We start from the raw sequence: 25,993 nt of genomic DNA, 5'->3' as shown, positions 1-25,993 counted from the left end.
CTTTTCAAAAGTGGGTGCTTCCAACTTCCCTCCCCCCCAGCCCGCCCTCCCTTCCATCATCCCCCCTCTCATCCCCTTCCCCCCCTATTCTCCTGGAGGGTGAGATCCCCTATTTAGTGTGTATTTCCCTCCCTCCTCAAGCCAGATTCAATAGGAATAAGGTTGACCCATTCCCTTTTGCCTTCCTATTCTTCCCCTCCATTGTAACCATTTTCCCTTGCCTCTTCTGTATGAGATAGTTCTGCAAATGCTTTTTCATGTGTCCGTCCTTAGCTGTTTCACTCATGATGTGTCTCATGTACCACTGTCACAATTACAATGAAAGAAGAATAAGTAATCTTATGAATTAGTAATTGCGAATATGCACTATATGAAGCTCCTTTTTAAAAAAATAGTATTTTTTTCCCCCAGTTCTATGTAAAGACAATTTTTAGGATTCATTTTTATGAGATTTTGAGTTCCAAATTTTTCCCAATATTAGTAACTAAGAACCATAGAACCGTTATTATGAAAATCCCTTTTGTTGTTAGAATTGTGTTATCAGACATTGGAAATACATTATCTTTATTTATTGAAATATGAGAATGTATTAACCCTGCCCTTCACTTAACAGTCATAGATGCTCTACACTTTGTCTTTCTCTGTGATGACTTTTAGATGTTTATGAAACAGCATATCTCTCTCTCTCCAGGGAGCAAAGATTTGCTTAATGGGTTGTGAGCTATAAATGGAAATCATAGTCTCACATCTAATCATAGTCCAACACTCTTTAGTATAGAGAGGGCCTTGGAAATAGGACATATGAATATATGATGTCTTTTATTATATAATCCTAATAAATGTTTTTATAAACAGGTCTCTTTGGTTTAAGATCAATAGGTAGGTGATGTTCAGAATTGTGTGATACACTCACTAGTTTCATAACTATATTATGATGTTCTATTCTTATATTCGTTACACATATAATGATTATAAGGCCTAGATATTTTATGCTTTAGGCTTAGTTACTTTGCCTATCTTGATATAGGCCTTAATTTCTTCTGTTGCTAGAAATCAATAAAATTGTGTCATAGAGGAAACACTTGTACTCTGTTACCCTTGATCTTATTATTCTATAAATTACTCCATAAATAGTTATAAACAAATGTTTTGGACCTGTTTCATTTTAAAAGACTAAAATAAGTTTATATTAAAATGGATTTTAGCTGTTTAAAATATTTATTTAATGAGTTTGTGTTGTCTGTTATTTCTGCTTTTTTTCCCAGAGTGCTTGGCATAAATGAATGGCAGAACACGGGATTCCAGTACGATGTTATCAGCTGCTTGAACCTGCTTGATCGTTGTGATCAACCACTGACTTTATTAAAAGATATTAGAAGTGTACTGGAGCCAACTAGGGGCAGGGTCATCCTTGCATTGGTTCTGCCTTTTCATCCATATGTGGAAAATGGTAAGCGTGTTCTGACTGAAGTGCTGGGAAATCTTGATATTGTAACTCTTTTTTTTTTTTTTAAAGCAGTCGGGGTTAAGTAACTTGCTCAAGGTTACACGGCCAGTTATTTCTGGGTGTGATGGTAAGTATCAGAGCCTGGATTCAATCCCCAGGTCATCCCGACACTGGAGCCGGTGCTCTTACTCGCTGAACCACCTGGCCGCCTCTAAGCAATTGGGGTGAAGTAACTTGCTCAAGGTTACACGGCCAGGTGTTTCTGGGTGGGTGCTAAGTATTTGAGCCTGGGATTCGATCCCAGGTCATCCTGACACTGGAGCCGGTGCTTTTACTCGCTGTGCTACCTGGCCACCCCTCTATTTTAACTCTTGATGTTCTACTTTCTTTTTTTTCAGAGGAGGGAGGGCAGGACAATTGACTTGCAAGTGACTTGCCCAAGGTCACATGGCTAGTAAGTGTTAAGTGTCTGAGGTTGGATTTGAACTCAGGTCCTCCTGACGCCAAGGCCAGTAGTCTATTCAATGTGCCCCCCAGCTGCCCCGATGTTCTACTTTCAATAAGCATTGAGCATTTTATTGTTTGAGTGGCCATTCATTTGTTCTTTATTTTATTTCTATTGATATTTTTGTTTTTATGTTACCTTGATTTCCCAGTATATCCCTTCAATTATCCCTTGAAGGAAAGCTTAAAAAAGAAAGGAAGGGTTATGCATCACCAGCTAACCATGCTACACCCATGCTATAACCATGTCTGATTGTATAGTTAATATTCCACATTGATTTTCCTACCTCTGCAAAGGGGAGGTGAGGGAGGTAAGTAACCAGTGATTTAAAATATTTTTTATTGACCTATGGGTTATTGTAAAACCTCCAACATAAATTAATATTTATTTTATTGATTCTACTGTGATTTGTGAGTGAACCAATGCAGTGGCAACACAATCTTAGAATTATATGGTTATACAGGTATTTTCTTATTTGATGTTCAGATCATGTTAGAGGTCATGTAGTTCAACTGATTTCCTAATTCCTGAGTCTCTGCTAAAGTTTCTCTTAACAAGTGCACATCTAGCTTTTGCCTAAATACTTCCAGTTGTGGGAAACCCATGCCATTTGGGCTGACTCTAATTGTTAGAGTGCACAAATAAGCTGCTGGTCTAACTTAATTTTTAGGGGCCTAGAGTTACATAGAGAATTTTTGAGATACAGAATAAGGCATTTATATTAAACTTTATATTGTCAATTTTAAATGATTCCTATACACTTAGTGATTGATCTGTTTGTTGTTTTTGTTGTCTTGACATAGACTCTAAAAGATTAATTTCTTTATCTTATTTTTCTCAGTGAAGGCCATCAGTGTTCTGATATGTATCATTTATTCCTATAACATATAGTTTTAATTATATAATATTCTTCAGAAGAATTAATATTTCTACTTCCAGGACAAACTATGGCTCAAAAAGAGTAGCTCAATTTGATATCACTGCCTGACGAATGTGACTCTGGCTGCAACTTGATTACTCCTCAGTCAGATTTCCAGCTATATGTCATTTGCCTTTCAGTGCCTGCTGAAGGAAGTAATGATTCTAAATGAAGAGTAGTCATTTCCTTAATATTCTGCCTTGGTCAGCCTTGGGTTCAAAACCTTTACCAACTTATAAACATTTTCTCCAACTCTCATAGTATTTGTCAGTGTCAATACTGATAACATAACTAGGGAAAATGTGTGGCCTTAAGACCACCAGTAGTGCCCACTTGCAGACTTTGAATTGCATCTGACTTTTTTATTACTTAATTATCTCTTTCCTGACTGACCTATTTTGATTTTCATTTTCCAGTCTTGGTCCCTCCCGTTTTCATGATTGGTAACATTTATGAAATGCCTTTAAATTTTCCCATTGTTTGAGAGGGAAATAGGGAAATCTTTGGTAGTCGCAGGGGAGGACTATATATAAAAGGAAGGAGCCACCAAATCTACATCTTATCCTGCCCTCTGTTTTCACATTCTTGTTTTTGTTTTTTTCTGGAGGGGGAAAGGCAAGGCAGTTGGGGTCAAGTGACTTGCCCAAGGTCACACAGCTAGTTTTGTGTTAAGTGTCTGAGGCCCGATTTGAACTCAGATCCTCCTGACTCCAGGGCTGATGGTCTGTTCAGTGCACCATCTAGCTGCCCCCCACATTCTTATTAGTAATGGAATAGTAGTTTATTATCTCAAAGAAAAATACGTTGAAAGTCTATGTGAGATTGGTCTAGCATGTATCCTCAGTGAGAGCGCACTTATTTGTCCTTATTTTAATTTTAATAGTTGATATAATTAGACTACAGTTACTTTTCTCTGTATTTGTACTCACTAGTTGTGCTTAGGGGTCTTGCCTTCCTGTGTTCCATTGAATGGTCACATGATAGAATTTTAATGACAGAGTCCTCCTTAGTAGGCTGATCATTCACCTGGAAGATGGTCATCTACCTGAGAGCCAGTGTGGCTTCAGAAAAGGACTGGGAAACAGTCATTATGTTGTTTGCTGTCTGAAAACTCCAGAAGAAATGCCAGGAGCAGAACAGTTTTTGTTGTACACAATTTTTGTAGATCTGACTAAGGCCTTTGATACTATCAATCATGAGTGCTTATGGAAAATTAGGTCAAAATTTGGTTGCCTGGAGAAGTTCATCAGCATTATACATGAATTTCATAATGGCATGCTTGACTAGCTAGATTCTGGATAATAGACAATGTTCTCGTGTATTTCTGGTCACCAGTGGAGTGAAACGAGGCTATGTGCTTGCTCCCATGCTTTTCAGCATGATGTTTTCAGCCATATTGTCAAATGCTTTTAATAAGGATGAACATGACATCAAGGTCAGCTCCTCACTGATGATAAATTCTTCAACTTGAAAAGGCTACAAGCCAAGACCAAAATGGAGGGAGTATTGGTGCACGATTTTCTCTTTGCAGATGATTGTGCCCTCAGTGCAGCCTCTGAAGCTGAGATGCAACAAAGTATGGATCACTTTTCTGCTGCTTGTGCTAATTTGGCCTAACAATTAACACCAAGAAAACACAGGTGCTCCATCAGCCACCACCACACCATCCATACATGGAAACATAGGTTACAGGAAATGGAAATGTTTGTTTGCCAAAAAGACTGTTTTTATGGAGAACTCACACAAGGCAAGGATTCACATGGTGTTCAGAAGAAGTGATACAAGGACACTTTCAAGGTCTCTCTCAAGAACTTTGGGATTGATTGTGTGACGTTGGAGGCACTGGCACAGGATTGCCCAGCATTATGTGCCCTCATCAGAAGCTCTATGAGCAAACGCTCAAAGGAAACAAAAGATGTGCAAATTTAGAGTAACCACCCCAAATGTTCACATGGACTATTTTTGCTCGACCTGTGGTAGAGCATTCTGAATTTGTATTGGTCTGATCGGCCATAGTCGGATACATTTTAACTTGATTCTACCATAGTGATACCATTTTGGTTCTCTTCAAGAGCAAAGGACAGCAATCAGTCTGCCATACCAGTGGGTGGAAAAACAGAGAAAAGAGGCATAAATCTAGACATGGATCTCACTTCTTCATGCTTCCTACCCTGAACCTTCTAGAAGAAGTAGAACTGGACAAGAGGGCAATCTGTCCTATGGATGGAAAACAAGCTCTTTATTACGGACTCACAGGATGTTGCTTGTTGAGTGTAAGGAATCTGGTATATGATATGTTGTAAACCTGAAACTAGAACCTTTGTTGGGGTGGTTGACCTCTGGTGACCCATAAATCTCGACAACTACTCTGCTTCCCTCTTTGTGTTGTCACTTCCTTTTCCTAAATGACTAATTAGACCCTCCTGACTTCTTTGTGAAGCTTTGAGAGGCCATTGAGGTACAAAGTGATGCTATATGCTTGAACCCTAGACTGCTTTTTTGGACATCTGAGTGAGGAAGAGTAATTTTGGATTCTTGGTTCAATTCAGTTTATTTTAACAAAGAGCAGTTACAGATGACATGATGGTTTATTAGGCTATTGTGCCCTGTGAAATTAGGCAGTTATCTACAGGAATCCTTTCCCAGCCTTTCTTAATTCTACTGCCTTCCCTTTGAAATTTTTTCCCTTTTATCCTGTATATAGCTTGTTTCTTAAGATGTGTTTGGTTATTGTCTCTTCCATAAGGTTATGAGCTCCCTGAGAGCAGGGACCATCTTTTGCTTTTTTTTTTTTTTTTGGTATCCCCAGCACTTAGCATAGTGCTGGGCACATAGTAGGTGCTTAAATACCTGCTTATGTACTGAATTAAGTCACTGAAAACATTAAAGTTTAAAATTCAGCCTTTTAATGCTGGGTTGTTGGATCAAATGGTGCATCTTGACTAAGTGTTACTAAACCTAACAAGGATATCTTTTGTTTTGAGTTTCTTAGTTCTGTTTTCATATATTTTCTCTAAATAATTATTTTATTCAATAAGAAAAGGAAAAATAGGTGAATTGAAAAAAATGATATGAGCATTAAATTAGTCTAATGGGATCAGTACTTTCTGTGATTTTCTTAACCACTTTGCTTTCTTTTGCTGTCTCAATCTTATTTATTTGCCATTTCTTTCTGAATCACTTGTCAATTACTTGTGCTCGTTAAATATGTTTGAAACAACAATATCGAGTTTCAGTCCCATTCATTAAGCATTTGAACTTGGTGGTTCAAAATCTGACAATTTTTCATCAGATTTTTCTTTTTGAGTGCAGGTTAGAGAAACTCTCATCTAATGGTAAAAATAGTAATTAGAATCAGAATTTTAGAGGTATAAAGGGCCTCAAAGATCAGTTAGTCCTAGCTCAGGAAGCAGAGAAGAAATGACTTGCTCAGAGTCACTCAGAAGAGCTGACTGGAATCCAGGAATCCTTACTTCCAGGTCAAAGCCCTTTTCTTTATATTATACACAAATTCCTTGAGGGGAAGGACTATTGATTTTTGTTTCTGTATCTTCATTATGTGGCACAGTGCATGGAACAGTAGGCACTTAATAAATGCATGTTGATTGGTAACACATTTCCTCTCATGTTTCCTGAGAGAACCTTGACATGAGGACAACAGCATAATTTCTCCAGTGGAAAGTTTCCTGAATATGTAAATTCCAAATGAATTAATTTCAAAATAGATTCATCAGGACTAACTTTCAGTCCTACCCTAGGACTTCCAGAAAGAGGAAAACGTTCACAGGCTATTTCCAGCCTGACATTCATACATGAACGGCAGCAGGTGATCCTTTCCCTTTCCTCTTAGTTGCCACTGGCTTCCTGGGATCCTTTGTTCCCCAGAGCCTGTCTCTGTGCCCCCTCCCCACCAATACCCTTGCTGTCCGACAGCTTGTGTAGGAGAAAAGGGAAACATAGAGGAACATGAGAGAGGAGGAGAAGGTAAAGTGGATTCTGCCATGGTTGCTGCTTCTTCCATTCTCCTTTCCCCCTCCTCTAGCTTGTTCTCATCAGGAGCAGGCAGTTTGGAAAGGGAAAGCACACTGGGGAAGGTAATTTCCTCCCCCACACATATTCCCTGCTAAACCCTGTCACAGGTGGTTTGGAGCTGAGAGAGGGGGGTTCCCCAGAGGGTGAAGGAAAGGGAAATTTTCACTTACTTTACTAGGACTTCAGGTCTCTGGCATCTCAAGTTGGAAACTGAATAGAAACATTATATATGGTGATTGGGTTCTACTGTACTATTTGTAATATGCTTCTGGCCTTCAGATAATCAGTAAGCGTTAATTAAGCATCTGCTGTATGGCAGGCTTTGTGCTTGGTTGCCGGAAATAGAGAGACAAAGGTGAAATAAATAGTCCCTGCCCCTCAGGGAGATTGCATTGCCTCAGGGGACTCATTATAGACAAAATATAAATATAAACAAATTGAAAGTGATTTTTATGAGGGAGGGGAAGGGGATCAGGAAAGACTTTATGTATACAAGCTGGTGCTCCCCTTGAGTCTTGAGGGAAATAAGGGTGAAGCTGAGCAGGGAATGCATTCCAGGCAAGAGACAGAGTGAAGGTGATGAGGAGACAGGAAATGGAGCATCTCTAGTGAGGAACAGAGAAAGCCTGCTTGGCTGTGCAGAAGAGGGAATAGTAGCTTAGGGCCAGACTGTGAAGGGCTTTAAAGATCTTAGAGTCAATATGGAGCCACAGAAGTTTCTAAGTAGGAATGTGACATGATTAGACCTGTGCTTAAGGAACATCTCTTTGACAGTAGTGTGAAGGATGGGTTGGAAAGAGGGCAGAGACTAAAGGCAGAGAGACACATTAGGACCATTTCTACCAGTAGTAAGTAGTGTTGGTTTCTGCTAGGGAAAAAAACTTGTAAAATTTGCCAATTAAGAACACCATTAGTTTGGTTAGTTGGGGATTTTCATATTCTAAATCAGGTGCCATTTTATTGTAGGAACTGTGTAGGAACTCATCATGGCCCAAGAACAATCATTTCAAAAAACCCCTGTGAATAAAGATAGAAAATCTAATAAATCACTTTTAGAAATACATACAGTAAAAATGAACTTGACTTCCTTTTTTGCTCAATGAGCTTGTACCTATGTTATGTCTTATTTAACTTTTGTTTAAGTAATAAAAGCCATCAATGGAATGTTGTTCTCTTGTGGTTTTATTCTCCCACAGTCCAAAGTATAGATTTCACCAGACTTCAAAAGAAATTACAGAATGCAGCAAATAAGGGGGAAAACATACTTAGTTCAAAAGAAATATTTAAAAGGAATCCATAGTAAACTTTTAGTTAACCATTTGAAATAAAAAGCGCTCAATTCTTGCACAGCTTTTGTTTTTAAAAGATATTCTTTAGAAACTGAAACAACTTTGTAAGGAAAAATCTCACTGTTCGTTACTGAAATGAATACAATAAATGCTTTTCTTGCACACCTTTCCAGATTTAAATGTAAGAAGGCCAGGTCCCTTTCAGCTGTGATGTGATGTAGTGGTGACACCTAGAGTTGAAGGAGCTGAGTTGCAAGTTTTTTTTGTTGCGATGGAACCTTCAGGAATCTCTGTTCATGTAAATGCAGCAGACTTTGGAAGAGCATTGGAATGTGTGATTTTGTGGTCTGCTCCTTCACAAAGTTGGTAGAAATTGGCAGCTGAAAAAACACTGCTATCACCCCATTGCTGTAGTGTGGAAAACGATGGGTTTAGTTCAGAAGTGATATGTGGGGTGTGCTAAATACATGTATGGAATTGATCTTGGTGCTTTTTCCCTCAATAGAGGTAAAACTTACTACCAAAATACTTGCAGTAAAGTCTCTAGTGATGTGCCTGGTCTGTCTAGATGGAGAGATGGTTTCAGTTCTGGCCTCCTTAGAAATACTAGGTAGAAGGCTGTGGGAAGGATATTTGAGCCTGTGACTTCATTGGTGTAGAGAATGCAAATTAGCAACTTTTTTGCAACTTATAGGCTTGGAAAGTTGACTGAGGCACAGAGAGGTCAAATACCTTACTAGGTCAAGCAAGTATGTTATATCAAACTTGGGATTTGAACTTGACTGGTTCTCTCTTCTCTGTTTGCCTCCTTGGAAATTCCATATACTATGTAAAATAAATACAAGCATACCTGGTGAAAGGATGCCCTTTTTCTTTTTGGCAGTAGTAAATAAAGTTAATACTTTGATACCAGACTCCCTCCATAGAAATAGAAAATCCTACTGTAATATTTATTGTTCAGTCAATTGCCCATTTGTGCCATTGTCTGGGAAAACTAACTGGATTCTGTGTTATATTGTTTGAAGTGGAATTGTGTAGAATGCATGGAGTACAGGGAATATAATTTGTAAATGGACTTCTTTTTAAAAAATAAATCATTTAGAATTTTCTATGAACAAATTCATGGTAGAAAATACATGGTTTTTTTTTTCTAATCTTTTTAGCTTACTTCTTGCTAATTCTTTTTTTTTTTCCAAATGCTTTATTAACTTCTGATTTACATCATTCATTTCTGCCAGATTTTGAGTTACAAATTTTCTCCCTGTTTTTCCCCTACCCACCGCCCCAAAATAGCAGTCCCACAGGATATCCCCTCCTGCAATCTGCTCTCTCCCATATTTTCTCCCATACCCCTTTAGACTTTTCCAGTGCCCTTCAACTACTGAGAAAAGTTTCATAAGTTACAATTAATTGTTTTTCCATGTAGGAATGTTAATAGTTCAACTTTGATAAGGGTAGGGCAGTTGAGGTTAAATGACTTGCCCAAGATCACATGGCTAGTTTTTATAGTAAGTGTCTGAGGCCAGATTTGAATTCAGGTCCTCCTGACTCCAGTGCTCTATTGACTGTGCCACCTAGCTGCCCCATCATTCATTTTTTTATATAAAATTTTGAGTTCTAAATTTTTTCCCTTTCCTCTTCTCTCCCTAAAACAGTAAGCAATTTGCCATAGGTTATATAAGTGCAACCATGAAAAACATTTCTATATTAGTCATGTTGTGAAAGAAAAAATAGAACAAAAGGAAAAACCCACACAAAAAAATAAAGCATATGTAGTATGCTTCAGTCTGCATTCGGACACCCTCAGTTCTTTCTTTCGATGTGAATAGCATTTTCCATTGTGAGTCTTTTGGATTTGTCTTAGATAATTGTATTGCTGAGAAGAGCTAAGTCAATCATAGTTGATCATTGCACAATGTTGCTGATGATGGTGTTCAGTGTTGTCCTGATTCTGCTCACTTCACTTTCTTTCCAGGTATTTCTGAAATCTGCTTGTTGGTCATTTCTTATAGCACAATGGTATTCCATTACATTTATGCACCACAGTTGGTTTAAACCCATTCCCCAATGGATGGGCATCCCCTAAATTTCCAATTCTCTGCCACCACAAAAAGAGCTGCTATAAATACTTTTGTACATGATCTGTTTTCCTTTTCTATAATCTCCTTGGGATATGAACCTCTTAGTGGTATTGCTGGATTGAAGAGTATGTAGTTTGATTGCCCTTTGGACATAGTTCCAAATTGCTCTCCAGAATGGTTGGATCAGTTCACAACTCTGCCAACAGCATGAGTGTTCCAATTTTACCACATCCTCTCTAGCATTCATCATTGGCCTTTCCTCTCTTATTAGCCAGTCTGATAGGTGTCAGACGGGACCTCAGAGGTGTTACAATCTGTGTTTCTCCAACCAGTAGTGATTTAGAGCATTTCCATATGACTAGCAATAGTTTTGATTTCTTTATCTGAAAACTGCTTGCTCATATCCTTTAACCATTTCTCAGTTGGATAATGACTTGTATTCTTATCACTTTGACTTAGTTCTCTTATTTGAGAAATGAGAGATACTTGCTGTAAAAATTGTTTCCCAACTTTCTGCTTTCTTATCTTCTTTGTGCAAAACCTATTTAATTTAATATAATTAAAATTATCCATGTTACACCTTGTAATGCTCTCTATCACTTATATTTGGTCATAAATTCTTCCCTTCTCTATGGTCTTTCAAAGTTGGACTCTCCTCTTCTGTTTTCATAAATGTTGTTCTCTCTCTCCTGAAGAAAGATAAGGCACTTTTTAAGTTGATATAATCACTTGCTATTGTTAAGCAGTGTCTAAATATTGCTAATATTGGGAAATGACAAATAGTCTTTCTGACAGCACCAGAGAGGTACAAAAGGGAAAATGTTTGGTTTTTCCATTTAATAGAATGAGACATGGAAGCAGAAACATTCTTAACTTGTTCAGGTGTCCTTTTCAGACTAGAATGTCAGAAATCTTTATTTCTAATGCATCTTATCTTCCTCCTTCCTTAAAAATACAGTCTTTAGTAAGACAAGATTATGAAAGCACATTTAAAAAAATTATGGTTTGTACTTATTTTACCTTTGAGTATTGAAATATCTTCATTTTTGCTATTGTAAATTACTTGATAGTTATATGAATATACAGAAGAATAAATTCAAGTATTAATTGACATTAATAGCATAGTAAACCTGTTTTAAAACTATGGTATTTTTCTACTGCATCTTAACAGTATTTGTCTTGACCCCAAAAAGAGCAAGGTCACAGATAATATGGGTGAAGAGGTTAGTTGTCATTTAAAGTAAAATATCATTGCTGGTGTTTTAAAGTTACAAAGAATCTAATTCATAATATTGCATTCTATTCAGACAGAAAGATTTACTCTGAATATCTGCTCTATGAGTTTTAAAGTTGCACCTTGTTGAAAGGCCTGCTTTTGTAGCATTATAAGAATTATTAGAATTTATATGCATTTGATACTTATAGCTGTAAATCCACATTTGTAAATTGCCTGATTTCTTTTTTAAAAATGGTTTGACTTTTTTTCCCCTTGGTTGAAAAATTCCGAATTTTTCGATAAATCTATATTTTTATCCAAATCCTTTCTTATGTGAATCTAACATTGTCTTTTTTCTAGGCATTTTTTTGTTTCCTCTTTTACACACCTGCTAATCTTTGACTTGTTAATCCTTTCCTTCTACCCCTAACAGTTCATTTCTTTACCCAGTGAAAGAAGTTTTTTCATTGTACCTCATTTTCCTCTTTCGAAATAAATCAGTATAACTATTAGCAAGCACCTGCTTCTTGCTTTTGCATTCCTTGAATTCACTTTATTTTTGTTTGTTTGTTTTCTTTTTTTGAGGGCAGTTGCAGTTAAGTGACTTGCCCAAAGTCACAGGGCTAGTAAATGTGTCAAGTGTCTGAGGCCAGATTTGAACTCAGTTCCTCCTGACTCCAGGGCCAGTGCTCTATTCACTGTGCCACCTAGCTGAGAGTTTATTAAGCTACCCTGAGAGCTTATTATTAAAAGCTTAAAAGGAACATCCATCAAAAGTTCCACATGATAAACCCTTTGGTTTATGAATGAGATCTTTCAACGTCGGAATTTTCGTTTTCTAATTTGGGGTCTATTGAAGCAAAATTATTTCCCCTATGAGGGCATACATTTTTAAAAGAGTACTACCTTTTTTAAAATAATTATTAGCCCAAAGGGTTATTTTTTGAAAATTTTCTTTCTATTTAGGCCTTCCATACAAGTCCTAGGTTGTTTGAGGTGGTGTCCTTTCCACATAATGCATTTGGAAATAAGTAATTATTTTTCATTGATTCACTGAATATTTATGGAGCATTTATTCTGTGCAATGCACTTTTCAGGATGACATGGGGAATATAAAAAGAAAAAAATAAGACATAATCTCAGACCCTTTTGGAGTTTGCAGGCTAATAGTACAAAAATGTGCATGTCTCAGTTGAAAAAGTTGCTCATAATCTGATGATCCCATAAAAGATTATATTTGTCTCTAACACTTGTATACATGACAAAGCTAATTCACTTCTTTGAGACTCCTGTTTTAGGCTTTTCTTAAGAACACATAGCTATTTACAGTAAGCTTTCAGTGTTAGTTTTCATAAGGTAAGACATTGCAAGTTTGTGATAGCACATACTTACTCCTTGTTTTGTTTCCACATATCTCTTACGATACAGTTCTTGTGCAATTTCCTGAAAAATATGTCGAGCACTCTTCTTCTATAAAGAAGGGTTAAGAAAGTTAGGCTCTCTTAATGTAGCTGAAATTAGGACAGAGAAGAGGGGTAGTTACTTTCTGTATTACCAATGCTTCCTCTCTTCCCAAGAACTTAACTTTATGCTTCCTGTAAGTACACCAAATGAAAGTTATGGCTGAGTAATATAAAATTAAACGACATTTTGTGGATGAAAGAATGACTACTGAGTTGTCTAATCTTTTGTTTCTAGTGACAGGAATGTTTTTTTTTCTTCCAAGTCTAAAAATTGGAATTATATCACAGTGCATTTTCTGGGTGATGTTTAAATACTGATTTTAAAATATATTGGATTTGAACTCATTCTTATAAATAGACATACTTTTTAAAATGTTGTATAAGCATTAATATATATTGTGTACCTTCTGTGGTGCTTCATCAGCTCCTGTCTTCTTTGGTATTTTCAATTTTAACTGCTAAGAAAGGAAAATATTTATAAAAACATTTTTATATATTCGAAAGAATTATGAAAACTATATTTTGTCCTAGCACAGAGCCTCTTAACCACGGGGAACATGAACTTAAAAAATTTGATATCTATAGTTAAGTATAATTGGTTTCCTTTGTAATCTTATTTCTTTTATCTATTTAAAAACATTTTGATGAGAAGGCATCTATAGACTTTACCACAACATTAAGAATCCTTGCCCTAGTATAAGAGCCAAGTTTTTCTATAATATTCAACATAATATTTAGTTAATAAAACAAAAAAAGATATTGTTCACATCATTTTCTGAAATGTAAACATAAATATTTTAAAATCTTTAATAAATTGAACAGGTCAGGTTGACATGAATGATAATATTTATTCCAATAGAAAGTATAATGGGGGCTGCTAGGTGGCATAGTGAATAGAGCACCAGCCCTGGAGTCAGGAGGACCTGAGTTCAAATATGTCCTCATACACTTAACACTTACTAGCCATGTGACCTTGGGCAAGTCACTTAACCCCAATTCCCCTGCCTTCCCCCCTCCAAAAAGCAAAAAAAATAAAAAGTATAATGAATACATACAAAAAATATGCCATCCCAAGTAATTTGGGCTTAATTGTTTCATGTTAGCTTCTAATTTTTTCATTAGCGCTGTTTCTATTAGTAGACTTTTACTAGGATATTGATATATGTACTTCAGTTAAGACCATAAGCTAATCAAATTGTTGTAAGAATAGATTATATATAGGTTATTAGGAGGTCCTCTGAGATGAAAAAAAAAAGATCCTTATAAATATATTCCAGTTAATAATATTTAACATTACTATAATTTAACATTAAAACTTAAAAGGAAACAAAAGTAAATTTCACTTACTTTGGAGATGACTATGAAGGTCACACTTAGAGCAGCAACATAGAAAGAGAGCAGAGATAAGAGGGCTATCAGGAGATTCTCTACTTCTTGGCTGAGAAGCTTATTCCCTTTATTAATAACAAAGACAAAGCCATAATTACTGTTGAAAAGATTTTTTTTTTTTTTTGCCAAAACTATAAACCAAGTATAACTTAAATGACATGCAGGGACTGTTAAATATAGGCAAACTGAATTTACTCTGCTTTAATATTTTCATAAAAGAGTTATTCCAGGTCTTTTGCCTTAGTAGATGACCAAACATAGAAAGATAGTTTATTATCTCCTTAAAGTGTTTGACCTGAAATTACATTTGCCTGAAAAATTCAGAATTTCCAAAATTTAGAGTAATCATTTCTTACAATGATTTTTTAAAAATCAGTGTTATGCAAAGAATAACTTAAGACAATTATCATTTCAGGACAATTTACAAATGGGTATTTTAAACTAATTTGATTTGTTGTTCATAAGTAACATAAAACAAAAAAGTAACATAAAATATAAGACTTTACACTTTTTAAAAACTCATTCTTCACTACAGCCCTGAGAGGTAGGTGGTCCAAACAACTAGTATTATCCCCATTTTGTAGTCAAGGAAACAGACTTGGAGATTCTACGTGACTTTTCCATAGTCACTCGGATTTGTAATTGGCAGATCTGGAACTGAACCAAAGTCTATGGCTCTTTCCACAATGCTCACGGAAGCATTCAACTTTCCACCTTGGTTTGACCTTTGTCATATGTGTGTTTTAAATAACATTTTGGGGCGGCTAGGTGGCACAGTGAATAGAGCACTGGCCCTGGAGTCAGGAGGACCTGAGTACAAATATGACCTCAGACTCTTAATATGGTACTAGCTGTGTGACCTTGGGCAAGTCACTTAACCCCAATTGCCCTACCTTATTCCCTCAAAAAAAAAAAAAAATTTCGAGAATTTGCAATTTTTGTTCCATACTTCCTCTCCCTATGCAGATCACACCTCTTCTCTGACTTGGTAGAGTTTATATATTTATGTCACCAAAATTCTGTTAATAGAATCAAAACAGCTTTGTTAAATGAAGGCATTGACATGTCAAATGTGCATATTGTTTCTGTAGCACCAAAGATTTCAAATCCTCATTTCTATTTTCCAAAAATAATTCCTTATTTAGATGATATCATCTACTTATTTCTTTTCTTGTAGTGACCATTATACCACAGTGTAGCTATTTGATATATATAACTGAATTGTAGGAGACTCCAACAGAAGATGAATGCAGTGAGCGGGTGTTTTTAGACTCTTTCTGGACATGGCTCAGAAGACTGAGGCTTCACTAAATATACCAGTGACTTTTTAAAAAAAATTTATTTTCTTTTAGTTTACAACATTCAGTTCCACAATCCTTTTCAGATTTTCTCCTCCTCCCCACCTCGTGCAAATATAGGATCTACAGATACCTTCACATTAAACTTTAGTCACCCATTGTAAAGGATTATAACCAAAGGAATGAACAGTGGGAAAGAGGAATCAAAACCAAACAAGCAAAAGAAAGAGAGCAGGTAGTTTGCTTCCATCTGCCTTCAGACTCTAGTTCTTTCTCTGGGTGTGGACATCTCTTTCCATCACAAGTCCCTTGGAGTTGTCTTACAACCTTATTTCTGAGAGGAGCCCAGTCTATCAGAGTTAGTCATCACAGATACCATGTGTCTGTAATTGTGTGCAAAGTTCTGCTGGTTCTGCTCCCCTCACTCAGCATCAGTTTATAGAAGTCTCTCCAGGTTATCATGAAGTCCGTCTGCTCCTCATTTCTTATAGCACAGTAGTATTCCATTACATTCCTATACCACAACTTGCTCAGCCATTCCCCAATTGATGGGCATCCCCTTGATTTCCTACCAGTGACTCTTAATTGTGAAATTCTGAAAGCAGTAATATAGCCTATTTCACATACTTCCAAGAAAAAAGGGTCCTTAACCAATAAAATAAGCAGGCTTAATCAGTGATAGAAATCTGACTTTAAGGTTTGGAGGAACCCACAAATTACAGGCCTAGCCAGGTAAAGCAGCAGAGGTGGAAAGCCCCCGTTTTGTGTCTCTTTGTCCCTTGTCTTTTTCAAAGCTTGTTCTCTTCTTGTGAGCAGGTATTAATAGAAAATTAGTGCACGACAGATAGCGAGGCACACACGTTTCCAAGTTGGTTTTTCATTTTCCATCTCTTCTGCGTGATTTAAATAATGTGGAACTGTAATAAAGTTGTCGTGTAAATTTCACTGTACTACCTACCTGCCTCTTGGTAGAGTTCATGAATCACTGTGATGAAAAATATTCATAAGCCTGTGGCCACCCTAATGATTTACTTCTTTGAACTTACCTAGACCAATTCTCAGATGACAACATGCAGTCTAACACTGGGCCTGTCCCTGAAACCTTTCTGTATTTGTAGGACCTGCCACTCTATTGATGAGGTGCCAGAGACATTTTCACACTCTTTCAAGGTGAATTTCATCCATTTTTGTGGATTGTCATTGAGAATTTGGGTCACCTCCCAACACTTTAGTAAAACCACAATAATATACATCAAATTAAAAGGAAAAAGGGTCTTCCTAGAAATCTTTTATGGGAAGAGTCATCACAGGAAGTGGGGGAGGAATTTCCTCAATATTCTTGTTCCTTCAGAGCACAGAGACCAGACAAAGGAAACCTCTTTCCTGTATCGAAATAAGCTCATTAAAAATGTTAATATCAGTATCCCATTAGTAAACCACAAATAATTTAATGTCTACAGTTGAGAAGTATTTTTGTGTGCTTTTTTAAATGGGTGGAAATAATTTTGACTATATGACTTGATGTTTTCAGGACTATTGTCCATTCAGTAAGAAGGATCAAGGAAAATAGAGAAGTAGCTGCCCCATTTCTTTTCTCAGAGCATAGAAGCCTTCTCTTGTCCTTACAGAGAAGGCTCCCAACAGACTGCTTGAGCTAATAGGAGTGGGCCAGAGAATTGATGTGTGGTATTTTACTTTTAGGATCCTAAATTGGCCAGAACAGGGAAGTAGTCAGCACTTTCTAGCCTAAGCCAGGATTGCTTAAGCTAAGATGTCCTTTCCGTTCCCATTGTGGTCTGGAGGCAACCTGGATTCTCGGCATCAACTAGTAGATCTGACCAAACTGGAAGGGCTTCTAGTACCACTCAGGTAATGGACTTTTATTTTATGTCTTTTGTCTAACGTCCAACCTGAATTGGGGAAGTTATTGCCACTTTGGTCATAGGGTGATGAATTTTTCAGCCCCAGCAACCCTCAGAAATCATCTACTGGGTTATATCAGAGTTACTATCCACATCAGCAGAGGAAGCACCCACGTGGGATAGACAGAATTATAGATTCACAAAGTATTAAAGCATGATGTTATTTTTATATAACTACCATTTATATAGTGCTTAAAGATTTGCTGAATGTTTCCAGCACAGCAAGTTGATAAGGTTGGTAGTGCAAATAGTAAGAATTACCCTCCTTTTATAGATAAAAAAAAATGAACCCCTGAGAGGTTTAATGACTTGGTCTATCTATGATCACACAGTTAAAAACACCCGAAGCAGGATTTGAACCCAGATTCCAGACTCTAAAGTCCTATTCCAGTGACATCTCACTACCTTTATTTTGACATATAAACACCTACTAAAAATATATGAGATTTAATATATGTAATATATATTTATGTAAATTTAAATATATATTTAAAATATATAATGTAATATATTTAATATATATTATATATAAAATATATGAGATTTAATTTTCAGAGGGGGCTGGTAGGGAGAGAGAGAGAAAGGAAACAAAGAAACCATGAATGGATAGTAGTTCAAAGATGTCTACCATTATATTTTGCCCATGTATTGTTATTAACAGCAAGCCTAAATTATTTCCATTAATTTTTAGATGTTAAACAGAGTGGGGGCAGAGCCAAGATGGCAGAGTAAAGGCGGGAACTTGCTTGAGCTCCTGCTCCAATCACCTTCAATACCTGTAACAAATGACTAGATTTTAGTGCTGCAGAACCCACAAAGTGACAGAGAGAAACAAATCTCCTGCTGAAGGCAGCCTGGCAGGCAGACATGAAGGGTCTATTGCACCAGGCTGGGAGCAGAGTGCAGTCTGGTGTGGGCCGCCCAGACCAGTGACACAGCCTGGCTGGAGCAGACTTCAGGAAACTGAGTCACAGGCAGCTGTGGTAGTTTCCGGACTTCTCAATGGTCAGTGGGGAATTCTGTTGGAACTGGGTGAGAGAAGAGCATGGTCCGACCCCTGCCCCTGGGGCAGTGGAGGTGGCAGCGACTGCCCAGGCAGCTGCCTCCTGAGCTCCAGGTCTATAGATCACAGGGGGGACCAAGTGACTGTCCAGAGGGGAAGCTGCAGGAATCTCTTTGCTGGTGCTAAGGCTGGATTCTCTTGCTTTGCCCTGCTCGGATTTGGGTCACAGTCTTGGGCAGTGGTCCTGGGGTGAGGAACACTGGCATGGCAGAGCTTGTTGGGGCTGTGGAGAGGGAGTCCTCATAGTCTGGAGGCAGGTGCTGTGCAAAACTCCAGAAATTTGGGACACCACACTTTCCTCTCTGGAAGCAGAGCTCTAGCGTGGCAAAAGAGCTCAAAAGTTAAGTAATTGGCTGGCAAAATGAGAAAACAGAGGAAGTGAAATCAAACTATAGAATAATTTTTTGTTGGCAAAGATCAAAACCTAGAACCAGAAGAAGACAGCAAAATGAAAACTCCTACATCAAAGACCTCTGAGAAAAATATGAATTGGTCACAAGCCATGGAGGAGCTCAAGAAGGATTTTGAAAATCAAGTAAGAGAAGTAGAGGAAAAATTAGAAAGAGAAATGAGAATGATGCGAGAAAATCATGAAAAGCGAGTCAACAGGGGCGGCTAGGTGGCGCAGTGAGTAAAGCGCCAGCCCCAGAGTCAGGAGGATGTGAATTTGGTTCCAGCCTCAGACACTTAACACCCACACAAAAAAACTAGCTGTGTAACCTTGGGCAAGTTACTTAACCCCAATTGCCCTCCAAAAGGCCAAAAAAAAAAAGTGAGCCAACAGCCTGCTAAAGGAGACCCTCAAAAATAGTGAAGAAATTAACACCTTAAAAAATAGACTAACTCAAATGGCAAAAGAGGCCCAAAAAGCTAATGAGGAAAAGAATGTCTTAAAAAGCAGAGTTGGCCAGTTGGATGTTGCAGTGGAGCATGCTTTGAAGTTAAATAATAAATGACCTACCTCTTACCACCAGCACTGTTCCTGGCCCGGCTTGCTTAGACCTTGGTTCAGGTGATTGTGAAAATGCTATTCCACAGAAGTAAATTGCACTGTCATTTAAAGTTACAGTATTTAGGGTAAGAGAAACTTGATTTTGTGTCAGTGATTCAGTCGTCGTAAATTTGCCTCCATCTTCTAGGCATTGATGTGGACACAACTGTTCAGGTTGGTGGTGAGCATTTTGTCGAAACCATAAAACTTGAGGCAGGACGTTAGGGCAGTTGTTAGCAGAGAAATCGCATTGTATAGTAATTGTCTTACAAGTATAGTCAACTTCTAGAAGGGGAGGCTGGCTTATACTAATAATACATGTTCTTACAGTACCTGTGGAAAAGAAAAAGATGAGGAAATTTAGGTTGGTGTTGTTTTTCCCTTATCTTAATGATATTTCAGATTTTCTTCTGGTATTGAGAGCCCTGTGATCCCATTTATAATGACTCCTTTTCTTAATTCTTCCTACGATAGTCAAAACACTTTAACCTTTGTCATTTCACGTAGCTCATATTTACATAGTGCTTTACAAAACACTTCAATGCCACAGGAGCTCTGAAGTACAACACATTTCTATGGTTGAAGACACTGACACCAATTTAGACTTTTAACAGTCAGTCACACAATAAACTGGGAGCAGGTCTGAGATTAGAATCCAATGTGCATTCTCCTTCATTTCTCTGTCTCAGTCTCTTTCCCTCTCCCTCCTTCCCTCCCTCTCTCTCTCTTCTCTCCCTTCCTAACTCCCCCCTCTATCCTCCCTTTTCCCTCTTTTTCATCTCATCTCTCTTTTTCCTCAACATAATAGCAGATGGTACAAATGAAATACTTTACAGTCCTGGGATTTAAGGGAACCGGTCCCTTTTACTGAAAGAGAAACGTGGGAGAAAGAAGAAAATGAATTTCAGTGGTTTCCTAGTATTACATTGTTAAACATGTTAAGCAATGCATTAACCAAAAGGGAAGTTTTTACTGTTACATCACAATCTGCTCACGGGGAAGCTTCTCTAAAAAGCCATGTACAAGTATAATATTTCTTTTTTCATTTAAATTAGCATTTTAATTGTTAAATGATCAGTTTTTAAAGACACTAGTATCCAGAGAGAAATTTTGCAGCAAATATTTCTTTCCTATTTAAAAAAAAAAGTGATTTGAAATCATTCCCTAATGTAAATATAATCTATATTATAAATTCAGATTTTATATGTTAACTTTTCTACAATGTAAATCAATGTAGAAAAATTATTTCTAATAGCTGAAACAAATCTCCAGTCTACTCACAAAGATGGGGGGGAGGCCTACTTTTACAAGTTAAGATTGAGAAATTTACAAATAAGATTGAGAAAAGGCTCATTTTCAAAAGTAGTTTTTCCTCCCTCTCTTTGTGAGTAGATCTGAGATTTATTTCATCTATTAGAAATAATTTTTCTGCATTGATTTACATTGTAGAAAAGTTAACATATAAAATGAACTATATTTATGTTAAATCACAAGCTTCCTTTTGAATTTAAAATACTTGACTTCCCTAATTTCACTTTATAGGCACAATTCTCAGGAGCATATCTTTAACATATTTACTGAATACTTGGTATGGATAAAAAAAAGCTTGATTAGTGGCCAAATTGTGATTACTACTACAAATTAGATCTTTGTTAAATATTTCTATCTAAAATTGAGGGAAAGAAATTTTAAGTATAAATAGAAAACTCACTCTAAGACATTTTTCAACTATCTAGTGAAAATTGCTGTACTGTAGACAATTTCTATTATACATTTTAAAAGTAACTTACAGGAGCTTAAAAGTTAAATACATTTAAAGAAAAAAACAATAGTTCAGCTAAAGTAGGAAAAAAAAGAAGCTTACCTGTGTACAAGAGAATCAGGTTAAATTTCAGAGTCATAATGGTGATAATTCTGTTTGGGCTTGCCATCTTGTTGTACATATGTTTGAAAATGGATCTGAACTTTTTTTTTTTAAGAAGGAGCTAGGGAGAGGAACTATAACTAGGAACTGTAATCCGGAAACTTTAAAATTGCATCAACTCTTGCAGCCACAGAATTTCATCCTTCAGAGCAGAAATTTTAGTGTATGGCTAGTTATTAAATGACGCTTTTTTCGTGATGTCACGTGTCTTTCATTAAGGGATTTTGATCAGATACATTCAGCACTGTGGTAGACATTGTTTGCCCTTCGTTCTCAAAGAGGACCAGGACATCAGGGAGGTTATGCCATGACATGCAAGTGAATTTGGTTTAAGTGAGAGAGAGCCGTGCAAAGTCACTGGCCTTACTTTCTCCTCCAGAGACATCTGGGACCAGTGGCAAGATACAGATCAGGATGACTGGAGATGGCCCCCAACATACATGGCAGGGGGTAGTGGGATATAGAAGACTGTGATGTAGTTCACTTTTCATGAGGTTGGATTAGGTGATTTCTGATGGCAACTTCCAGCTTAAAATCTCTGATCCTTTGCTTAAAATATATTTGAAAAGAGAAGATACTGTGTGTAAAAGAATTGCTGTACTGGGTCACACTCATGATCCAATCCATATTGTTTTCTTATAGGAACATCAAGGGATGTTTTAGTAATGGTAGTTGCCTTCCAGGATACTGTCCTCAAAAGTTAGAAATATACCTTAGCTTTTCTTAAATAATAATACTTCATGGATAATAATTCCAAGTCAATTTCTGTTTTCACCCTGATAAATGTTAGTAGTCATGAGTTGTACAAGTTTACTATATATAGTGGGAAAGTAGCACTTTTTATTTGTGTTAAAACTGACTCGTACATTTTATTCTGTCTCATCATTCACATTTACAGATTTGGTGAAGTTCATGTTGCTGTTCACTATCATACAACAACACTGGTAAATCATAAAGAACAGCATGTATGTGAAAGAGACAGATGGAGAAACAGATTTTGGAATGAAATGCAGTAAGAGGCAGTGGAGTAGTATAATAATAATAATAATAATCCCATAATAAGTGCAGCATCAGAAAGTGTTAGCTGTGTCTCAAAGCTTGACCCGGCTCTTTACTGCTTAAGTAGCTGGAGCCAAGTCTCTTCGCAAACCTCATCTATGAAATCCTAAGAACCCAGAATCCAGAAGAAATACTGCTATCAGAGAAGTGAGATCTAGTCAAGAATTTAACTTTTCATTTCTTTTCTGTTTCAGTAGGAGGCAAATGGGAAAAGCCCTCTGAAATTTTGGAAATCAAAGGACAGAACTGGGAAGAACAAGTGAACAGTCTGCCTGAAGTCTTCAGAAAAGCTGGTTTTGTTATTGAAGCTTTCACTAGGCTGCCATACTTATGTGAAGGTGACATGTATAATGACTACTATGTATTAGATGATGCTGTCTTTGTTCTCAAGCCAGTATAAACATGAAGTAAAAAAGTCTCCAGAGTCAAACCCAAGGAGCAGCCTCTGGAAGAGGTGTTTGATTTGATGATGATGTAAAGGGAGGGAGTTTGGGGATTGCCATTCTAAATATCATGTAAGAATTTTAAGGCCAAAATACTAATGTGTTTCTTTGTAGTATGTTTAAAAGGACAGTCGTGGGTTTTGTTTTTTTTTAAAGATTCTGTATTTGAGAATAATTTTTACCAGTTCTTAACTCCAACAGTGCAGTCCACAATCCAACCATGATGATAGATATTTTTTATACTTAACTGCCATAGGGACTCAATATCCAGACAAAGCAATAGTCACAATTTCATACAACCAGTGTATGGATTGTACTCAATCAAGTGAAGACTGGCAATAAATCTGTCTATTCAGTTCCAAACATTGTTTATAGTGTTGCAACTGATAATCTTCCATGTTAAGAAATTACTTTTTCTCTGACTGTCATTCTTCAAAAAATGTTTTTAATCATGCTAATAAACCTTTTTTTGAGATGACCTTGGTGTCATGTTTGAGTTTAATTGAAGTCTAACCAGAATCTAGGAAACCATTTGTTAGTGGCATCATCATTTGCTTTGGCTCTAGGATGAGCTGAGTGTATGTGTTCCATGAAAGACACAGTCATGTATCTTCAATGACAGACTGGCCTTTGAGTCAGTCATAGGTCAGATTGATCATGCCTTGGTGGGAAGCCCTTTAGGGAGGAAAGAACTAATCAATACCCTCTTGCATGACACAGGGTATTCTCTTTGGCTCTTGAGCTTATTAGAAGGGTGGGATCAGGGGGCGGCTAGGTGGTGAAGAGCATGGCCCTGGAGTCAGTAGGACCTGAGTTCAAATCTGACCTCAGACACTTAACACTAGCCATGTGACCTTGGGCAAGTCACTTAACTCCAATTGCCCTGCCTTCCCCCCCTCCAAAAAAAAAAGGGTGGGATCAGACTGAAATGTTGATGTAGTGCAACTGCTTAAAAAAAAAAAAAAGAAAACTCCTATACTCCAGTGGTGTAAAGGCCAAGGCGCTAAAAAAAATTCATTCCTCTATCTGTGAGCTCTGTGTCAAGCTTAACAGTCTGGCAAAGAATGGGAAGATGAGTAAACTTAATTGAAACCCCCTGGCAGCTTTTCTGCGGGGAAGGATCATTGTTGAAAAACAAAAACCAGGTTTCTTAATTCTGGCTGTGTGAAAATGTATTAAGTTCACAAGTTAGATGATACCGTCATTATTTCTTAAATAATGCCTTCCACTTAGAATGCAAGTGTATAGCTGGGTTTTGGTGACTCATGCATATAATCCCAGCTGCCAGGAAGGCACCAATATGGTGGACCTCTGAGATGGGGTGCGTTGTGGGGTGAGAGCAGAGGATAAGGTTACTTTGAGAGAAAAATCAGACCTGTGAATAGCCCTCTGCCCTTCCATCCTGGGTGAGACGGACTCAGTGTTTTTGTTGTTGTTGTCGTGTAGGATGCAAATTTGTAGCTGTCTGCAACAAGAAAACAAATTCTGAATGTCATCATTTCATTTTTCTTTCTATTGTACTTGAACCCCTATCTGTCTGGCCGAGTCTCCTAACCCCATTCAGAAATCCCTTCACCTACTTATTGACAAAGAACGAGGTTGGTTGTGTATTTTTGTAAACAGATTATGTTTCATTTCTACATTCTCTAATTAGAGGTAAGCACCTCTAATTATATACCTCAAAATGTTATTGAGTCAGGCAGATCATTAGAGAAAGAGATATATAACCATTGTGAATAACTCAAAAAGGTACAACCCCTTAACTCAAATCCCATTATAGCTTTGAATAATGGAAATGCCTATTTAGAATATAAATATTAACATTATGAAGTTATTCTTTCCACAACTTTATTTTTTTTTATCCAGGTGTTCCATTGTGAACATGCTTTTTTTTCTCTATATGTTCACAGATGTCTTCAAATTAAAACAGTTACAGCAACATCTAGATAAAAAGGAGAATATAACCATGAAAAAACTTTAGTATGCATTAAGGACTGCATTCTCTCCTCTCCAATATTCTCCATTATCATAGTATCATAACCAGAGTTGGGTTATGTGACTGTTACACAAAATTGTTATTGGTGTATATTCATGTTTTATGTTTCATTTTTCAGCTATTCCAATAAATGAAATGCGAACACTTCACCCTGCATTATAAAAATAAAAATTTGAGAGAAAAGTAAATTTAATTTCATTTGCACAAGGACTGTCTGTTTCTTTATGAAGCCCTTTCTTGTGTATTGCTGCTCTGTGTATTGAACGTGGGTAAAATTAAAGGCTCAAAAAAGCATTAGAATAAGTATTTGAATTTACTCAAGTGAGGTCTCATGCCTTCCAAATCAAGGGAGAATTTATGATTTAATTTTTTAACCTCACAATTCTTAAAGACAAAACATGTAATTAGCTCATAAATTTACATTCTGTATTTAAAATATTAATCAACTTCCATTCATTAAAGAAAATATAGAGCCCTTCTGAATACTGGCTTTTTTTAAAGAGAAGGTTTATGATGAACATTAAAGACTAGGTTGTGCAAATAGTAAAATAAGAATTTTTCACAGGTTGGGAGAAGCCTCCTTCCACTAGATGGCATTGTAGTTCAGCTGTGGTCTGATAAATTCATCCACATTTTCCAGAGGAATTAGTCATCTTCATACTTCATTGAAACTATTCAACTTTTGGTTGTATCATCACAAATACCATTCCTCGGTGCCGAGCAGAGTGTGCTGCACAGAGTAGATGTTTAATAAATGTTAAAATGACTTTCTGATGTAAATCCTTTATATTCAACCAATGAGAGCTTTATTTATTAGGCAAAATTAATGAAGTATTGTGAGGATATGTAGTCTTCAAATATTGAACATTTATTAATTCCTTTTGTGTTTGGCAGGCCCAAAGTGAAATAAACAAATTCTGCCCTCTGAAATCTTGCAATCCAATAAGGAGAAATGA

The 25,993-nt window shown here is 36.9% G+C and overlaps 2 protein-coding genes across 5 annotated transcripts in view; one reads left to right on the top strand and one right to left on the bottom strand.

The window, feature by feature from the left end:
• METTL9 (methyltransferase 9, His-X-His N1(pi)-histidine) overlaps nucleotides 1-23,519 on the top strand; it is a 62,949-nt gene extending 39,430 nt beyond the window's left edge. Inside the window, exons 4-5 of one of the 2 annotated variants that reach the window (XM_069084920.1) lie at nucleotides 1,266-1,450; nucleotides 22,796-23,519. In XM_069084920.1, coding sequence (XP_068941021.1) covers nucleotides 1,266-1,450; nucleotides 22,796-22,998 — 388 coding nt within the window. In that variant the 3' untranslated portion in view covers nucleotides 22,999-23,519. Of the gene's footprint in view, nucleotides 1-1,265; nucleotides 1,451-22,792 lie in introns of both variants that reach the window. The other variant, XM_069084919.1, reaches the window with a different exon arrangement.
• IGSF6 (immunoglobulin superfamily member 6) lies at nucleotides 8,063-21,619 on the bottom strand. 3 transcript variants are annotated; one of them, XM_069084922.1, is made up of 6 exons: nucleotides 21,480-21,619; nucleotides 19,586-19,948; nucleotides 14,300-14,406; nucleotides 13,357-13,407; nucleotides 12,882-12,959; nucleotides 8,063-10,962 (listed from the first exon to the last, which is right to left on the bottom strand). In XM_069084922.1, exons 1-6 carry the CDS (start codon nucleotides 21,556-21,558, stop codon nucleotides 10,903-10,905), a joined length of 738 nt encoding a protein of 245 aa, XP_068941023.1. In that variant the 5' UTR covers nucleotides 21,559-21,619; the 3' UTR covers nucleotides 8,063-10,902. The 3 variants fall into 3 exon arrangements, with proteins under 3 accessions (XP_068941023.1, XP_068941022.1, XP_068941024.1); XM_069084921.1 differs by having other exon boundaries at nucleotides 13,357-13,410; nucleotides 21,480-21,618; XM_069084923.1 differs by lacking the exons at nucleotides 8,063-10,962; nucleotides 12,882-12,959 and adding an exon at nucleotides 12,965-13,000 and having other exon boundaries at nucleotides 13,357-13,410; nucleotides 21,480-21,614.
• Nucleotides 23,520-25,993: the final 2,474 nt, after the last annotated feature.

The sequence above is a fragment of the Petaurus breviceps genome, unplaced genomic scaffold (genome assembly GCF_028583685.1).
Source record: "Petaurus breviceps papuanus isolate PSGF00001 unplaced genomic scaffold, PetGlider_PUasm1.0 175, whole genome shotgun sequence".
In the NCBI taxonomy this organism is placed as follows: Eukaryota; Metazoa; Chordata; class Mammalia; order Diprotodontia; family Petauridae; genus Petaurus; species Petaurus breviceps.
Note: the sequence above shows the minus strand (reverse complement) of the source record. Positions and strands in the feature narration are given on the sequence as shown.